Below are 14,851 nucleotides of genomic sequence, written 5' to 3'. Positions count from 1 at the left end.
TGGAAGCGCATGCATGCGCACGCACGCAGGCACGCACACACGCACGCACGCACGCACGCACGCACACACACACACACACACACACACACACACACACACACACACTTTATCCAAACCAACGTTATTACAGCCAGCAGAGCTTCACATATTTGAGATGTGCTGAGGTGTTCATAATTAAGTTCTCACTGGTTTAATAAAAGACCATGTTAAATCCATGGGTTTGGTTATTTAATTAGCTGAATTTAGAAACCCCCAGGCCCACTCTACCTTGGCTCAGTAGGTTTCTAATCAGGGATTGAGAAAGTAGACCAATGTTCAGCGGCTAAAAATAAGTCCCTTCTTAATAAAATTATCAATTTTCCATTTAATCCAAAGCTTAGTGAGTTTCTCACAACTTAGAAGTGGGACAGAAAAAGAAGCATGATGAACAAGCCGTGCCACAATATTTTCTTTTTATCAACGCTTTGAAACCTGAGCAAATCTGTCTGATTTGTTTTACAAAAACATGGGAAGAGGGCAATGAGCAATGAAAGAATAAATGACCCAAAAATTGGTTGGAAATTAGTACAAGACTACAAGAAAATTACCTGAAAAACAGTAAAAAAAAACAAGACTTGGAAAAGTTGCTTAAGAATTCTAATGATTCTGCAACACTTTTTAAAATATGTAGTTATAATGAATATAAATATAGGCTTTCCCCTAGCTTTTTTTTTTTTAACTTACATTTTCCCTAGCTTTTTTTTTTAAAAAAAAAAACCAAACTTGCAGTATGTGGAACATTTCTTACCAAGTTGCTCATTGCCTTTTTTTCATGTTTTTGAAAAAAATGGCACCAGCTTGCTCAGAGTTTAAAGGTTTTATATACTTGTAAAAGGAGTCTGAAAGCAGCTCAAGAAAAACGATGTCACTCCATCTTTCAAAAGGTGAAAGGTGCACTTTGCGGTATTGTCGGTTATTGTCTGTAAACACGCTAGCCAGTGGAAGTAAAAGCCAACCCCAGGATCACTCTCATTTGGCCTCACTATATTTATGTTTTTTCTGTGTGGTGTCTCTCGATGCCTGCTGCCTACAGTTTGCCACCTGGTCGTTGCCTTTTTAAAGCTCTGACCTCACCTGAGCACTGTTGGGTATGTGCCCAAAAGCATCCAGAACACAGAAAGTAAGAAGAAAATAAGAAAAGTAAGGGCAGAGGGCACAGCCTCTACAGAAAAATACACGAACGACGATGACAGAAAACGTGTTATTGTGCTCTTGTCTTTTAAATTAGTGTCCCTCTGTATCATTCTCTGTCCTTTCTCTAAACTCAGAGGTTTTTGTTGGTCCCTGAGCACAATGCAGGCGGAGCTCTCTATGAGTTCTTTTTTTCCTCAGCAGTAGTTTGTGAATTGTGGGGAGGATAATTGATCTGTTGATCCATACAGAGCCGATCAGATAAGATTGAGGGATGAGAAGAGCAGCTGCTGCAAGTGAAAGCAAAATTTTAGACCCAGCAGAATCAACGGTTAAGTTTCACTCTCAATGCACGTTGCGTTCTGCTGCTCCAGTATGCTCTGCACTCTGAAACTGTGTTGTGATAACTGACCAAAAAGCAAATGTTTTCCAACAGCACCCCTAATGAACGATCCAGCTCAGAAAATGGAAAATGCCTTTGTGGCAGTGGATGTTTTAATTGTGGTGGGCTGCCTCAAATAAATGAATGTATTTTTTTTAAATCTCTTCTGACATTTTACAAGATAAAACTGATTAGAGTCGAAACAATTATTTGGCAGGAGATGTATCCAACTATTTTGATAATCATGTAATTATTTCTGAAGTTTTTCAACCAAACACATTAAACATTCTCTGGTAACAGCTCCCCAAATGTGGGGATTTGCTGCTTTTCTTTATCATGTCTGAGAGACGACTGAGTGTCATTAGATGTTTGACTGTTGGTTGGCTATTTGAAGACCACACTTTAGACTCCAAATGAATGCTTGAGAAAATAATGGGCAGTTTAATGGATAATGAAAATATTTGGTAGTTGCAGCCCTTTAAATGCTTAACTAAAAATAACTGTGTTTCATGCAGCTCTAACACAGACAGAAAAAAGTTTATGAACAAGATACCAGCTTATCTTTCTGCAGAGTGTCCCTCGAGTGCAACACACAACTGTACTTAGCGTGCAGGCTGTCTGAAAATGCTATAAAGGCTGCTGAGAGCTGTTTGTGTTTGCAGTATCATATGGAAACTGATATTCTGATAACCCCCGTCCTGCCGTCTGCCCTTACTTAGATAGCAGCCTGGCCTGTTGTTCCCTTTTAACAGCCATGAAAGGATATCAGGACCTGCTGGGGCTGCTGCTGGTGTGACGATGAGCGCAGACGAGCAGGGAGGGGGAGGCTAATTGTCGCTCTCTCTGATGCTAATGCTCTGTTCACAAACGGACGCCAGGTGACTTGACTCAGGCTCAGATCAGATGAGTCCGCGCCTGGGCGATTATCTCCTGATGAGCCAAACAGAAGCCTGTGATTATCATTCTGCCTTTCACCAAGAATAAATGAAGAGTATCAACATATCTAAGCAAATGTGAGGAGAAACTAAAACCTTACATATTATACCTGTAAAACTTTCACAGTCCAGAATAAAGTGTTTTTTATTTAAGGCCACAGAACTTTGGCTGTCTCTCAAAAAAAAGGGGGAAAAATGTATTATATTGGAGTGACACAAGTCTGCCGCCTGCCAGATGAAATCAGGCCCTATCTGTTGATCTCAGCTGGGTCCACAAGGCTTATCTGTCACAATTCATGTGGGCCTTTAATCCCATTCATAAACTATGCTATCATGTGAAGTGTAAGTGGTACTTTAGATGTATCATTTTTCATATGAATGGAGTGTTTAAATTAAAAGTCATGGTTTAGTCATGCATGATGTATTTATAAAGGGAAATTAATCTAAATTAGTTTTACTTGGGTATACTTAGGTGTTACTTGGTGAAATTGTGTATTCAAAGTAGAGCCCACGTTGTGTAAATATGTGAGCTGACCTAATCTGGAAAAAGGATGTGCGGGATCAGCAGACTAGTCGATTAAAAGTTGGTTAAATTTTATACTAGTTGGTTAAACATATTTAAATTATTGTTTTATTATTGAGCACATTTCAATTACATATTCAAATATATTCTAATGACAGATATTTATCCTTTTTTTAACGTATGATAGGCTCTTTGCCAAGTGATTGCGTTACCCGATGAAAATGCTGTTAACAAGGCACACTTCCTAAAGATTTATTTTCCTTAATAATATTGTTTCTGATAAATGTTTTTTTATTAAATTTTAACAGTGTAAGTTGTTGTCATGTTTTGTATAATTATGTGCAGTATCATAGCACACGGTGACACACATTTTAGCCGCATTAAACCCTCCCTCTAGTTTCTAGCTGCAAAGTTACACAAAGCTGTGACTATCCTAGAGGTCACAATAGGTCATTTTATGTAGTGATGTCTGATTTTAAGAAATGGTCTCACGACATTGAAATGGCAACTATGGTGACTGAGATCATCACACATGAATAAATTTGGGCTTGTTGAATCAAAAAGAGTCTCAGCTTTCCAGTCTTACCCAATTTATGCAATTCCAAGACTGCTCCAGTCAGGGTGTAGCGCCAAATTCTGGGCCCCATGCATAAGTCATTTTGCTTTCTTTCCTTTTCTTTTCTGTTGTATTTCTTTTCATTTTTGGGACCCTGATTTCTCCTTTTTGGGTGGAAAGACATAGAGGTGCATGTTTTTGCTCCAGCAGCTGAACAAGTGTCACTCGACCCTAGCTGCATTTAGAGACAGTACCCATTGCAGGGGCGGACTAAACCATTTGCGCGTTTAAGGGGTGAGAGGGGCCTCAGACAGCTTCCACTATTTTTTATTCAAAGTTCAGGCCTTCAATCGATTCATTTAGCCAATTTCAATTTAGTTTGCACAGATTACTTAGCAATAAAAAGGTAAATCAAAACAATAATTTTCACTCAAGGCTTTCTGAGTCCCCCCTCCGCTTTTTAGGCCCTATAATTGATGCCGTAAAAACTGCATGATTAAGACATTTTTCACCCTATAAATTGTGCTCAATTTTTGTATTTTTTTCCAAGTTAAACTTCCATTTAAACGCCAGGGAGTTTGTTCATTAGTCGTTCTGAACGTCCCTAATCTAGAATATTGATAATAATAGTAAAAGTGACTGTTATTTCTACATACATGGCCTTTTCACAACACAGATTCAGAATTTGTTGGCTGCTAATCAGTAAAATCTGTTCTTGGAGTCTGCAAAACTATATTATAGCTCAATAAACTATTAAACTGCAGCAACAAACCTGCAATATTGAACTTGTTCACGTGCTGTCTGACTGCAGGCAGTATCGGGCCACAGGGGAAGCTTAGAGAGGAGCACGCCTGTCACTCAAGCTGTTGTAACCATAGCAGCAGTCTTAATCAGCTAGTGTTGAATCTTATTGCCAGTAAGATCTGCGGCCGTGCGTCACCTCTCTGGCCTCCTTCGTCCACAGGCTCTGGCCGAGGCGTCTGTTGTATTTCCCACACACACACACACACACATCAGCACTGACCTGTCTGTCAGCGCCGCTCAGCCCTGCAGACACAGGTGACACATGTGACAAGTGTGAAAGCAGGTTGAGAAGAGAGAGTGTGTCAGTGTGAGGATGGAAAAGAGCAAACGGAAAGATGAAAATTTGATGAGACTTTGTGGTGTGCTTGGCTTTTGGATGAGTTCAAACACTGTTGAAGTGAAACCTCACCTGCTGCAGTGTGTGGGGGAAGCATGCCTGCCTGGTTTTAATGCTCAGCTCAGCTCCGCACCACGCAGCACACCACGACCTCCTGCGTCTTCTGAAACAGCCTACTTTTTACTGTGCACAATGCAGCCTTTATATAAGACCCCATAATGGAGCCAGCTCCTTCACTCATGTCCTCATTGTCTTGGCCAGGATGAGAAAAGGCTGCTCTTTAGAAAAGCAATGCTGAGCTCACCCGTGAATCATGCCAACAGTCACGCTTGTTCTCTGTCGTCTCCTGTGTGCGAGGCAGCCAGGGGAGGAGAGGCAGGCATTTTCTAGGACCCCTGCTTTCCTGAAAGCAGTGACGTTAGGTGGTTAACTGAACCCTGTAGGGGTCACAGGGGGTTGCGACCTTGCTTTTCCTTATTCTGTGGGTGGCCCGGTCAGCAGGCACCCTGTGGCAGTGATGGTGGCTGTGGTGTGATTGGTCTATCTAGCACAAGTGGGACAATTGCACAGACCTCTGCAGTGATGGTGGCTTGTGGAGCTCTAGTCTGGCATTATAGGGATACCGTGGGGGGTGGTGGTTTCTCACAGCGGGAACTCCTACCCTGTAAGTGCTCATCATCAGCACAGTCCCTGCTCGCTGGCGGCTGCAGCAGGAAAAGGATAGAATCCATATGAAGCATATGTTTATTGTCACCACTGCAGCATCCATAACCCCCCGCCCCCCTCGCCGCCGCTGTTTCGTTGCATCTCCGCCTCACTGCTTGCTGCAGACTGTACTGCCAGGAAGACAGAGGTGGAAAATGCAATTTAGCATACAGCAAGAGATGTCAGATTGTCTTTGAGGCGATGTTATGGTGGGTATTGATGGCTGGTTTAGGGGATGAAAATGCAGACGTAGTCAGACGGCGAGCTGGAGGAGTAGAGAGGGGGGTGGGGTGGGGGTTGCTATAGGGTGCAATGGAAAATCAGCATGCATGCAGTCTCCTGCCGTGCTCTGCATTTTCGACATGGAAAAAGCAGTGGGGTTGCTGTGGCAACAAATCCAGAATCAGCGCAGCGCTCGGACCCCTCTACTACACCCCCTGTTCTCCTCCTCCACTCTGGCCACCTCCCAGCAGATCTGGAGCTCAGACCTCAGACCGGCCTACTTAGGGGAGCAGGGATAAGGCTTGGAACAGGGATCATGTCCAAAGCTCCGCACTCGATCCCAGAGCAGGAACGTGGGCCAGCGGATATGGGTGCACAGTAGACCAACCCCCCCCCCCCCCCCCCCCCCCCCCCCCCCCCCCCCCCCCCCTCCCCTCCTCCTCCTCTCTATTGCTGCCATTAACTTTCCACTGAGCACTCAGAAAGTGATTTGTATCCACAGACTCTGCTGGATATTAGGTCATATCCTGGTTATTTACGAGATGTTAATGCGCCCCCTCATATCCCCGTCATATACATTCATAAATTAAGAGGGGCCTCTGAATATTACCATGGAAACTGAAGAGAGATTTACTGTGAAAAGCAACATTGAATGGCCTGTCAGTTTATCCCAACTTTGGTGCCAGATAATCCTGATTTGAGTTTATCCCAATGATTGTAAACACATCACGGTGATTTTGTTTTTCCAGAATAATATCAGGGCTACAACCTATTAGAGCTGCAAAGATTAATTGATAAATCAATAAGTTGATTATTCATCATCTGTTTATTCAATCACAGACTAATTTGATAAACGATTAATCAGTTTGAGTTATTTTCAAGAACAGCAGTCAATATTTCAGCTTCTTAATGAGAATATTTTCTGGTTTCTTTACTCATCTAAGATAAGCCCTTTTTACACAGATTGTGTTGTCGGGCTGTTACAAAGTCCCTTCTTTGTGCTGCCTTTGCATTTTTACATAGAACCAAACAACGGCAGCATGATGCCGCTCAAGTGTGTGATTTTCTGCCAGCATCGCAGAAGCAAAAGAGCTGTAAGGAGTATGACATTTAAACACAACAGCCTTGGCCTCTTACGTGATGTATAGCATATGTGCCAGCAGGGTTTTCTAAACAATAACGATGGCATAACATGGGAATAACAATCATTTACTGTCTGTTACACAGCGGCTGATCTCGTCCTTTGCTTGGATTGTTAGGAGCTCCTGGACCTTATTGTTTTGCCGATATGCAGACATCACAGGCTGCTGTTCTTTTTACTTTACTTACCTTTTAACGCATCTTCAAATTATTCCACCTTTCTTACCCTTGTCCCTTTTGCATTGATGCTCTTCAACGCTGTTACTACCTCCATTGTCATCTTAAAGACGAGAAAACTTTGTCCCCCTATTTTGTAATCATACTTTTTATAGGGAATACCGAGTCAGCAAAATGAGGCGATAAAGGAAACAAGACATTTGAGGATGCATCTTGGGGTGGCTGATTGACATTTTTCACCATTTTTGACATATAATAATTACTAGTTTTGTTAAATATTCTAGAAAATAATGGACAGATTAACCAGTAATAAAAATAAATGTTAGTTGCAGCCCTGCAAATAATAATTGTGTTAATTTGTTAATTATCAAATACTGCAAATATCCATTTCAAGTTCCTAGAACCCAAGGTGATTTTTTTTTCAAACAACTTGCTTTGTCTGACCAACAATAACAAAAACCCAAAATATTTGGCATTCTTGCCTGACGGAAACAATGACTCAGTTATCAAAATTGTTGAAGATTAATTTTGTGTGTAGTAATTGTATATGACTGTGTTTTAGTGAGTTGCAGTGGGGAAAAAATGTTGGAAAACCGTTGCTGCCAAGTCTTAACTCTGAACTCTGAAGTTGTCTCCTTCGAAACAGCCTTCAGGACAGCCTTCAGCAGTGGTGAATAAATAGTTTTCCATCAGTGTAATGAGTGTACTTTTTCTATGTAGTGCCCATGATGTCGTAAGGGTAATGCAGCGAGCTGTTCAGGAGACGACAGGCTGCTTGCCCGTGCTGGAGCTGATGTGTCATGAAGCAGACTGATGTGAAGCTGTTATGACAGTCGAGTTTACGTCCTGCCTCATCTTGGTCCCGAAATAATTACACTGATTGTTGCTTGACAAAGAGCACAGAAGTGTAGTGTATATAAATGTGGGCAAGACAAGATTATCATATATATTATTATCATATATGTATATATATATATATATATATATATACACACAACAAAAGGGCTGTAGTTGCTAGTAACAGTCAATCTGTGACCCTCCACGGCATTGCCTTTTTCGCCAAAATGAATGAAAATGAATCTTTCATGTCGTGATAAAGATCGCTGGCCAGAATCAAACCAAGAACATCACGTCTACATGGTACTTAACTACTCGACCAACAGGATAGCCCTGTTTGTGACTACTTTTTGGTATGAAGACTTTTCAGTTACCTCACTGCTATCTGAAGCTGTGAATATATGAAGTTTCCCTGTGCAGTTTAAGTGCTCATGATCTGCAGTTTAATATTTCGTCTTTGCACTGTCCCAGTTTGCTTTGGCCTTAAGCCCAGGTCAGACAGACGGGTGCTGCTGTCCACTGTGTGGAGGGGAACGGGGGCAGGCTCACTGCCTCTTAAAACTCTGCGTACATGTGTACAAACTTTTTAAGCCAGCTGCTGCGACTCCAAACTTGCAGTATCTCAGGTGAGAAATAGGCCATACAGCTGCTGAATCTGTATCTTCACAAACTGATTTTTGTAGGCTGTTTACATGAAATTTAAGTTTTAAATCAACTTGCCATGTTTGAAAACCAGTTTTATTCACTGATTGACTGGGACTGTTGTCATGTTTTTTTCCGAATCTGTTGTAATTCTTTAACCATTTTTTAACTCTTTTTTTCCCCAAATTAAATCTGATTTTCCAGTTTGGGCAGTTGTGTGTAATCTCCACTGCAATAATCACCAACAATCTGTTAATCATTGTATTCAGTTATTAAGCACAGAGGCCAAACATTTTTTATTTCCAGCTTCTCAGATGTGAGGATTTGCTGCTTTAATCTGTTTCATATTTTTGTAAATTGAATCTTTTTAGATTGTGAGCTACTAGTTTGGACAAAGTAAGCAATTTGGAGACATAACTCTGAGCCGACAGCTAGCAGCTAATGGTGCTAACTACATAAAGAGCACTTAACAAGTTCAACAACGCTGACAGAGCTAATGGTGTTAACCAAGGGGAAACCAGGGGGTGGTCGCTGTGCTTCTGCAGTGACACTCTCCTGATATCAGCAGTCATAGCTGTGTGAGCACAGGGGTAAAGCAGTGGCAATGAGCTAGCCAGTGGGATACTGCCCATATTTACTGCAGAAGAGATCCCTACCCGCTGTAGTTCCAATGGAAATGATGGGAAACAGTCTTTGTTTTGTGCAAAAATACATTCCTTACATTTAGCTGAAGATAATATGAGGCTTCCACAGTCCTAGTTACAGAAATCTGGTATTTTCCAAACATTTTGCTGTCAAAAATGCTGTCCAGGGAAGCACAAAGGGATTTTTTATTTTATATAAATACTATTACTTTGGAGATCCCCACTGGATTTGTCACATATTTACTTTGCTGAACTTTGAATGCATTTTTACACAGAGTTAGGACTGTGGATTCTGTCTCTCACTTCACATCTTTGCATCTAGTACGGACACGACAAGGAATAAAACGTTTACAGTGTATGTGTAGCATTGTTAGTATTGTTTTAAGAAAGAGCCTGTCCTTGAACTGATGATTTAAATTATCAACATTTAAACGGCAGCTTTAGTTTCAGCCGCATACCGCTCCGCTGCCATGTTCTCATTATTTGGCTCTGGCTGTGTGAGTAAGTTGTTGCATCTCTGGGCACAAATCAGGTTATGAGTGATATTTGGGAGACACAAGGCTGTCAGTGGGGAATAGGTGACAGGCAGCGAGCCCTGAGGGGCTGCACTACTCATGTGTTTTCATGTCTGACTTTACTCATCATCGTCACAGACAGACACATGTCCAGATCTGCAGTCGTAGCAGAGTCATGATCTCTGCATTGAGGTCACAGGGAGAGGCTGCTTGTAATCTGCTCCTGACAGACATTTCCAAATATCCTGATGTCTTGATTTCAGCTCTTTTTCTCTCACGTCACACAGATTGTCTCTCACACACATACTGTCTCTAGCTCTCACAATCATTCACTCTCATGTACACAGTAAATGCGGCTGGAATGTGTGATGTGGACTCGATGTGGCCCGGGCTCGTCCTGCTCCATTCAGCAGCAAATCCCCCTGGTTTAGGATTTGCTTTTACAGTCCGGTGTGCCAGAGACCGTACTCTAAACTCACCCGTAAGAATCTCTCACCAACTTGTCATGTTTTCCCAGGGGGAGGAATGTAAAGTAATATGCCTGAATGAGCTGAGTCATAATTAACGTCAGAGTGCTGATTTGTCCGTGCCATTGTTCGCCCAGTAAGATACCTGGTGAACTAACAGCTCCTTTGATTTCAGTTTGACTCTTGGTGTGGGATTGTGAAACATGGCTGCAGGCGCATGAGGTGTATTCTTCTTAATTAAAGGCAGGTTACATTTCAGATTATATCAGTGAAATGTCAAGGCCCACATCAACACTGCAGCTTACAGATAGTGGAAATGTTCTTCTGAAACTAAAACAAGCTGTATCTTTTCTTATCGTCGTCTTACAACCACAACTTACATATGTGCTGTTGTATTTATCGTCTTCAGGCCTCCCCTTCCTGAGAGCTCCATGGAGAAAATGAAGCGATTCAAGAGGCGTCTTTCTCAGACGTTACGAGGCAGTCACACCATCGACGAGTCGCTGTCTGAGCTGGCAGAGCAGATGACCATCGAGGAGAACGGTCTGAAGGACAGCGGTGAGTTTTAGAAGTAATTTATAAAAGTTGATATGTCTTGAGTTTCCAAGCAAGAGAAGTCCTTTTTATACCGATATTGCACGATAGGGTTGCAACAAAGACCCTGCATTACGCCTAGGGCTGCAACGGTATTATATTTTCATGGTACAATAACCATCGGTTTCACGGTATCATAGTATTATCAGTCAGAATACCCCTTAAAGAAATGAAAACAAAATGGTTGGTTTTAGTTTATTTTTACCATAATTAGGACTTGAACCCATTTTTTAAAATGGAAGTATTTGTAAAAAGTCTCCCTTTAAAGTACAGAAAAAAAGGTAACATTGGTACAAGTATCAGTTCAAATTTCAGTGGTTGCTAATCGACATAACATGACATATACAGCGATGAAGGATTATATACATATCATCCACTACTAAAAATAGGTCTTTGTTATGTAAATGTTTTTTATTTAAACAAAAAATGACAGGGTGCTAATTTGGGGATACATATGCATTGCTCAGGTCATGTTTTGCCCCTGTTACACAGATTTGGAAAAGTAATGATATGAAAGACGAGAAGTGTTTTGACAGACTACGTCAGTTATGAATTTTAAAACTTTAACTGCAGTTGAATAACTTCTTATCTCCATTTCTAAGTGTATAATGGACACTGCAGTCTAACCAACATTAGCAACCAAGATTGCCTCCATGATTTTAGGGATTTATTTAAACACCACACTGACGTGTCAACTTTCCAGCAGGTTTACGTAATGAACTGCGTGTCTAAAATGGGATTTAGTTGCTGAATTTAATGGACTATATTTATGTAGCACTCTTATCCAAAGCCAAATCCAAATTTTATCTAACACTTAGAATCTGAAAGAGGACAAGAGTTAAACTGCTGAATATGTCATCAGATTTCTACAAAGGGAAGCTTCAGCTCGCCATTAATGATACTCCAACAGAATTTTAAGCTTGATGTTTGCACCTTGTGAGTCGTGGTTTACTTTGTCCTTCAGCTGTCACCTGTGTCCAAACCTTGGGAATCCTCTTTTAGTCACCTAGAGGGACCCTTTGCCAATTTTCAACCAGCTTTGTATCAAAGAAATATGGGTAGTATATGCGAATGAAATGTGGTAAACTTCCCTTTAGAGAGGCCAAAAAAACTGACATCAAATGTAAAAACTAGGCTCAAATGATCAAATGGAAACCAAGATTCTGTTGCGTTGCTGGTTTCTCACCTCAAATGTTTTCAGAGAGTTTTAGCTTGCTGGTGCCAGTCCCCATTGTCTCAAACGGATGAGTACACATTATGGCACCCACCAGTGCGAGCGTTTGTTGGTCAGGTACGACGCAGCGCATTCTGGTAGTTGTAGGTTTTATACTTCTTGTGCATACGTGTCCCTTTTCTGTTTTCTCTGGTCATGTAGCACCAATTTCAAAAGTATTTGCGTCTTTCTAGTGCATACACAGCCTGATTTTATTCAGAGACCATGTTTCCAGCAGTGAACTACTTCTTTAAAAGGACTAACAGAAACAACTTCACAAATCTATATTGTCCGTCACGACTCTTTATTTATGTTCCCGTAGACACTCTGTTCCGCTCTCAGATACTTTAGTCGGTTACATCACATTCATCTGGATCCCACTGAAGGTTGCGGCCTTCAAGGCGTCAAAATAAAAGCAGAGTGGCACAGCGGCTTATCTCTGCCGATATTCACAAAATCTGCAGGGAGCGACGGAGGGAGCGTGACTTGGTGTGCTACCACATCGTTGCCATGGCACTCAGGATCTGGAAACATTTGAGAGTTTCCATGACATTGCCACGGCAACTTGGATGACGTGGTGAAACCAGTCAGGCATCTTGATGCACTTTTCCCTCTTTTTTTTTTTATTTGCTCCTCTTCCTCTCTTTTGACCACCCAGAGCCCCCCTCCCCTCCACCCCCCAGACTTCTTTCAGGCCTGTCCTCAGTTTTCCTCTCGTCTTTTGTCCAAATGAGAAGTTTTTTCCCCTTCTTCAATCAATCAGATCGTCCAAGTCCGCCCCCCTCTCCCCACCTCCCTCTGAGAACTAACTGGGCTTTGTAAAGAGCTTTTTGTACAGTGATTAACACCAGGTTTGGCCAGAGTGTTCTGTGCTTGGTGAGTGGGGGCACAGAATCATGTTGTGTTTGTGTGAGAGGGGATTTCAGCAGCCTCTGTAACAGTAAGTAGGGGAGAGAGGAGACAGATCGGAGTAGCCAGATGAGATGTGATCTGAACTCTGTGATTGGGGAAAGCGTTCTGGTCCTGATCTGATTATGTAACACTGATAACTCAGGCCAGCGGCTGCAGCAGCTGCACAGAGATAAGGGAGAGGTGGTATAAGGGCCTGGATATTACATGCCGAGGCTGTATATTTTTGTTTTTATGGGAAATCTGGGAAAAGCCTCATTGGTGAAAAAGGAATGTTGATGTTTGCAACAAAAATACAACATGAAATAACAAATTGATGACAGTAGTTCTTTTTATACTGCCCGTTCAGGGCGGGAATATTGTGCTGTCATGCTGCCTCGCCATTCTGTATACAGCCCTTTTCACACGGAGATCGGGCAATAGAGCTACTACAAATTCCCTTTTTTATGTCTCTTTTGCATTTTTACACAGAATCAAATGACGGTGGTCTCATGCCGCTCCAATGTACGAGTATAGACGGTATTCTGGAATCCTACAATCAAAAGAGGTGCGACGGATGTGTAACACAACAGCGTCAGACTCTAGTGTTGCACATAACATACGAGTTGGCAGTGCTTTCATAACAATAACAATGGTATAACAAGGAAATAATAATTTACCGTCTCAGTCATCTGGTGACTGATCTGGTCGTCTGCTCAGAGGACAGGAGCTCTGGGATGTCATTGTTTTCGCAATTGCTGGACTTTTGTTTAAGTTAGCCGCTAACTACTAACAGCTGCTTCTTAAACATCCCATGGTCAAATTGTCACACCCATCCTGCCTATGGTCCTCAGCCGCAAAGTCTATCTGTTGATACAAACTTTTCGGGGGGACAGAGTTTGGGGATAGAGTTGTCTCACCTTAAAGCTGTCACAGGAGGTAGAAAGAGTGTGGAAACTGTGTCTGTATAACCAGAGAGCCGGCAGGATGGGAACATTAGCGGCATGAGTGTGCTTTGACGACGTGTTATGTGTGTTTTCATTGTGATGGGTCACCAAAAATAAATGAATGTGTGAGAAACCTTGGATGGCTTATAATATAGGACACACTGGATGTTTCAGAGTTTTAACAGCCATCTTTAAAGAACTGTTAGGTAGCGAAATCTGTTTTTTAAGCTTAACATGACCTGCTCGCCCACTTTACTCTTAATCAGCGTCAGTGGCAGCCTGAACCTTTTGAGCTCAATTTTATCAATAAGATTAAAGCCTAAAAATTGCACTGAGAATAAGTTGACCCCGAAAACAAGAAGCCAGACAAATCAGAGAGCCACAGGGGGTGGTTTAGATAGTGACGTGTATAGCTTTCCCTCAAATCTTGTTAAGTATTTAGAAATAATATGAAGCATGACTCTGCAACTACATCTCTGATTTCCTGCCCCGGTTTTATTCAAGTTTAAGATACATTTGACAGAACAGTCGGCCTGTTTTTCCAGCTTGAGAATCAGAGCCAATGGTTGATGACAGCCCAGGCAGGGGTGCATTTATCTAATCGGGTGTGGGAAGGCTTGCTGTGATGTCTCTAGTGAAGGAGAGCACATTCAGTCATCTGTTATACAGCCCAAAACAAATACCCATTGAGGCCAGCAAGACCATAGTGACTGAAACTAAATATTAGTGTTGGCTTTGTAATTTTACCTCTTAATGGAAAACATTAAAACCTTATTACTTTTGTTATGACCTTCAGACCTCACAACACTTTAAAGGTACATGTATGGGGTTAAATTTGTCTGTTAATAAAAAATGCAAAGAAATGTGGGATCTAAAACCAACCTACAAAACCTGCAACTAAAAATTACCATTATTGAATAACTATGAGTAAGTATATAAGTATAGTATATACTATATATACATGAGCCATTGACTTTGGAAACATTGTCTTTTTAATAGTGGATTTTATTGAACTTTAAATGTAATTTACCAGAAAAAGTAAAAAAAAAACAAAGATAAATAAAGTAAATTGGTAAGCATGAGCAACATGCATGTGAATTAATTACAGTATGTTTTTATATGATGGTCTAAAGAAGTTGCAAAATTTTTTGTT

The 14,851-nt window shown here is 41.4% G+C and overlaps 1 protein-coding gene across 3 annotated transcripts in view; it reads left to right on the top strand.

Annotated features, from left to right (window-relative positions):
* The window catches only part of LOC121949861 (cyclin-dependent kinase 17-like), a 40,627-nt gene that overhangs the window by 4,076 nt on the left and 21,700 nt on the right, over positions 1 to 14,851 (top strand). For all 3 annotated transcript variants that reach the window (XM_042495669.1, XM_042495670.1, XM_042495671.1), the window contains exon 2: positions 10,466 to 10,614. In XM_042495669.1, the coding sequence (XP_042351603.1) occupies positions 10,488 to 10,614 (127 nt within the window). In that variant the 5' untranslated portion in view covers positions 10,466 to 10,487. The remainder of the gene's footprint in view (positions 1 to 10,465; positions 10,615 to 14,851) is intronic.

Source organism: Plectropomus leopardus, chromosome 11 (assembly GCF_008729295.1).
Source record: "Plectropomus leopardus isolate mb chromosome 11, YSFRI_Pleo_2.0, whole genome shotgun sequence".
NCBI classification, from domain to species: Eukaryota; Metazoa; Chordata; class Actinopteri; order Perciformes; family Serranidae; genus Plectropomus; species Plectropomus leopardus.
This window is presented reverse-complemented; position numbering and strand designations above follow the sequence as displayed.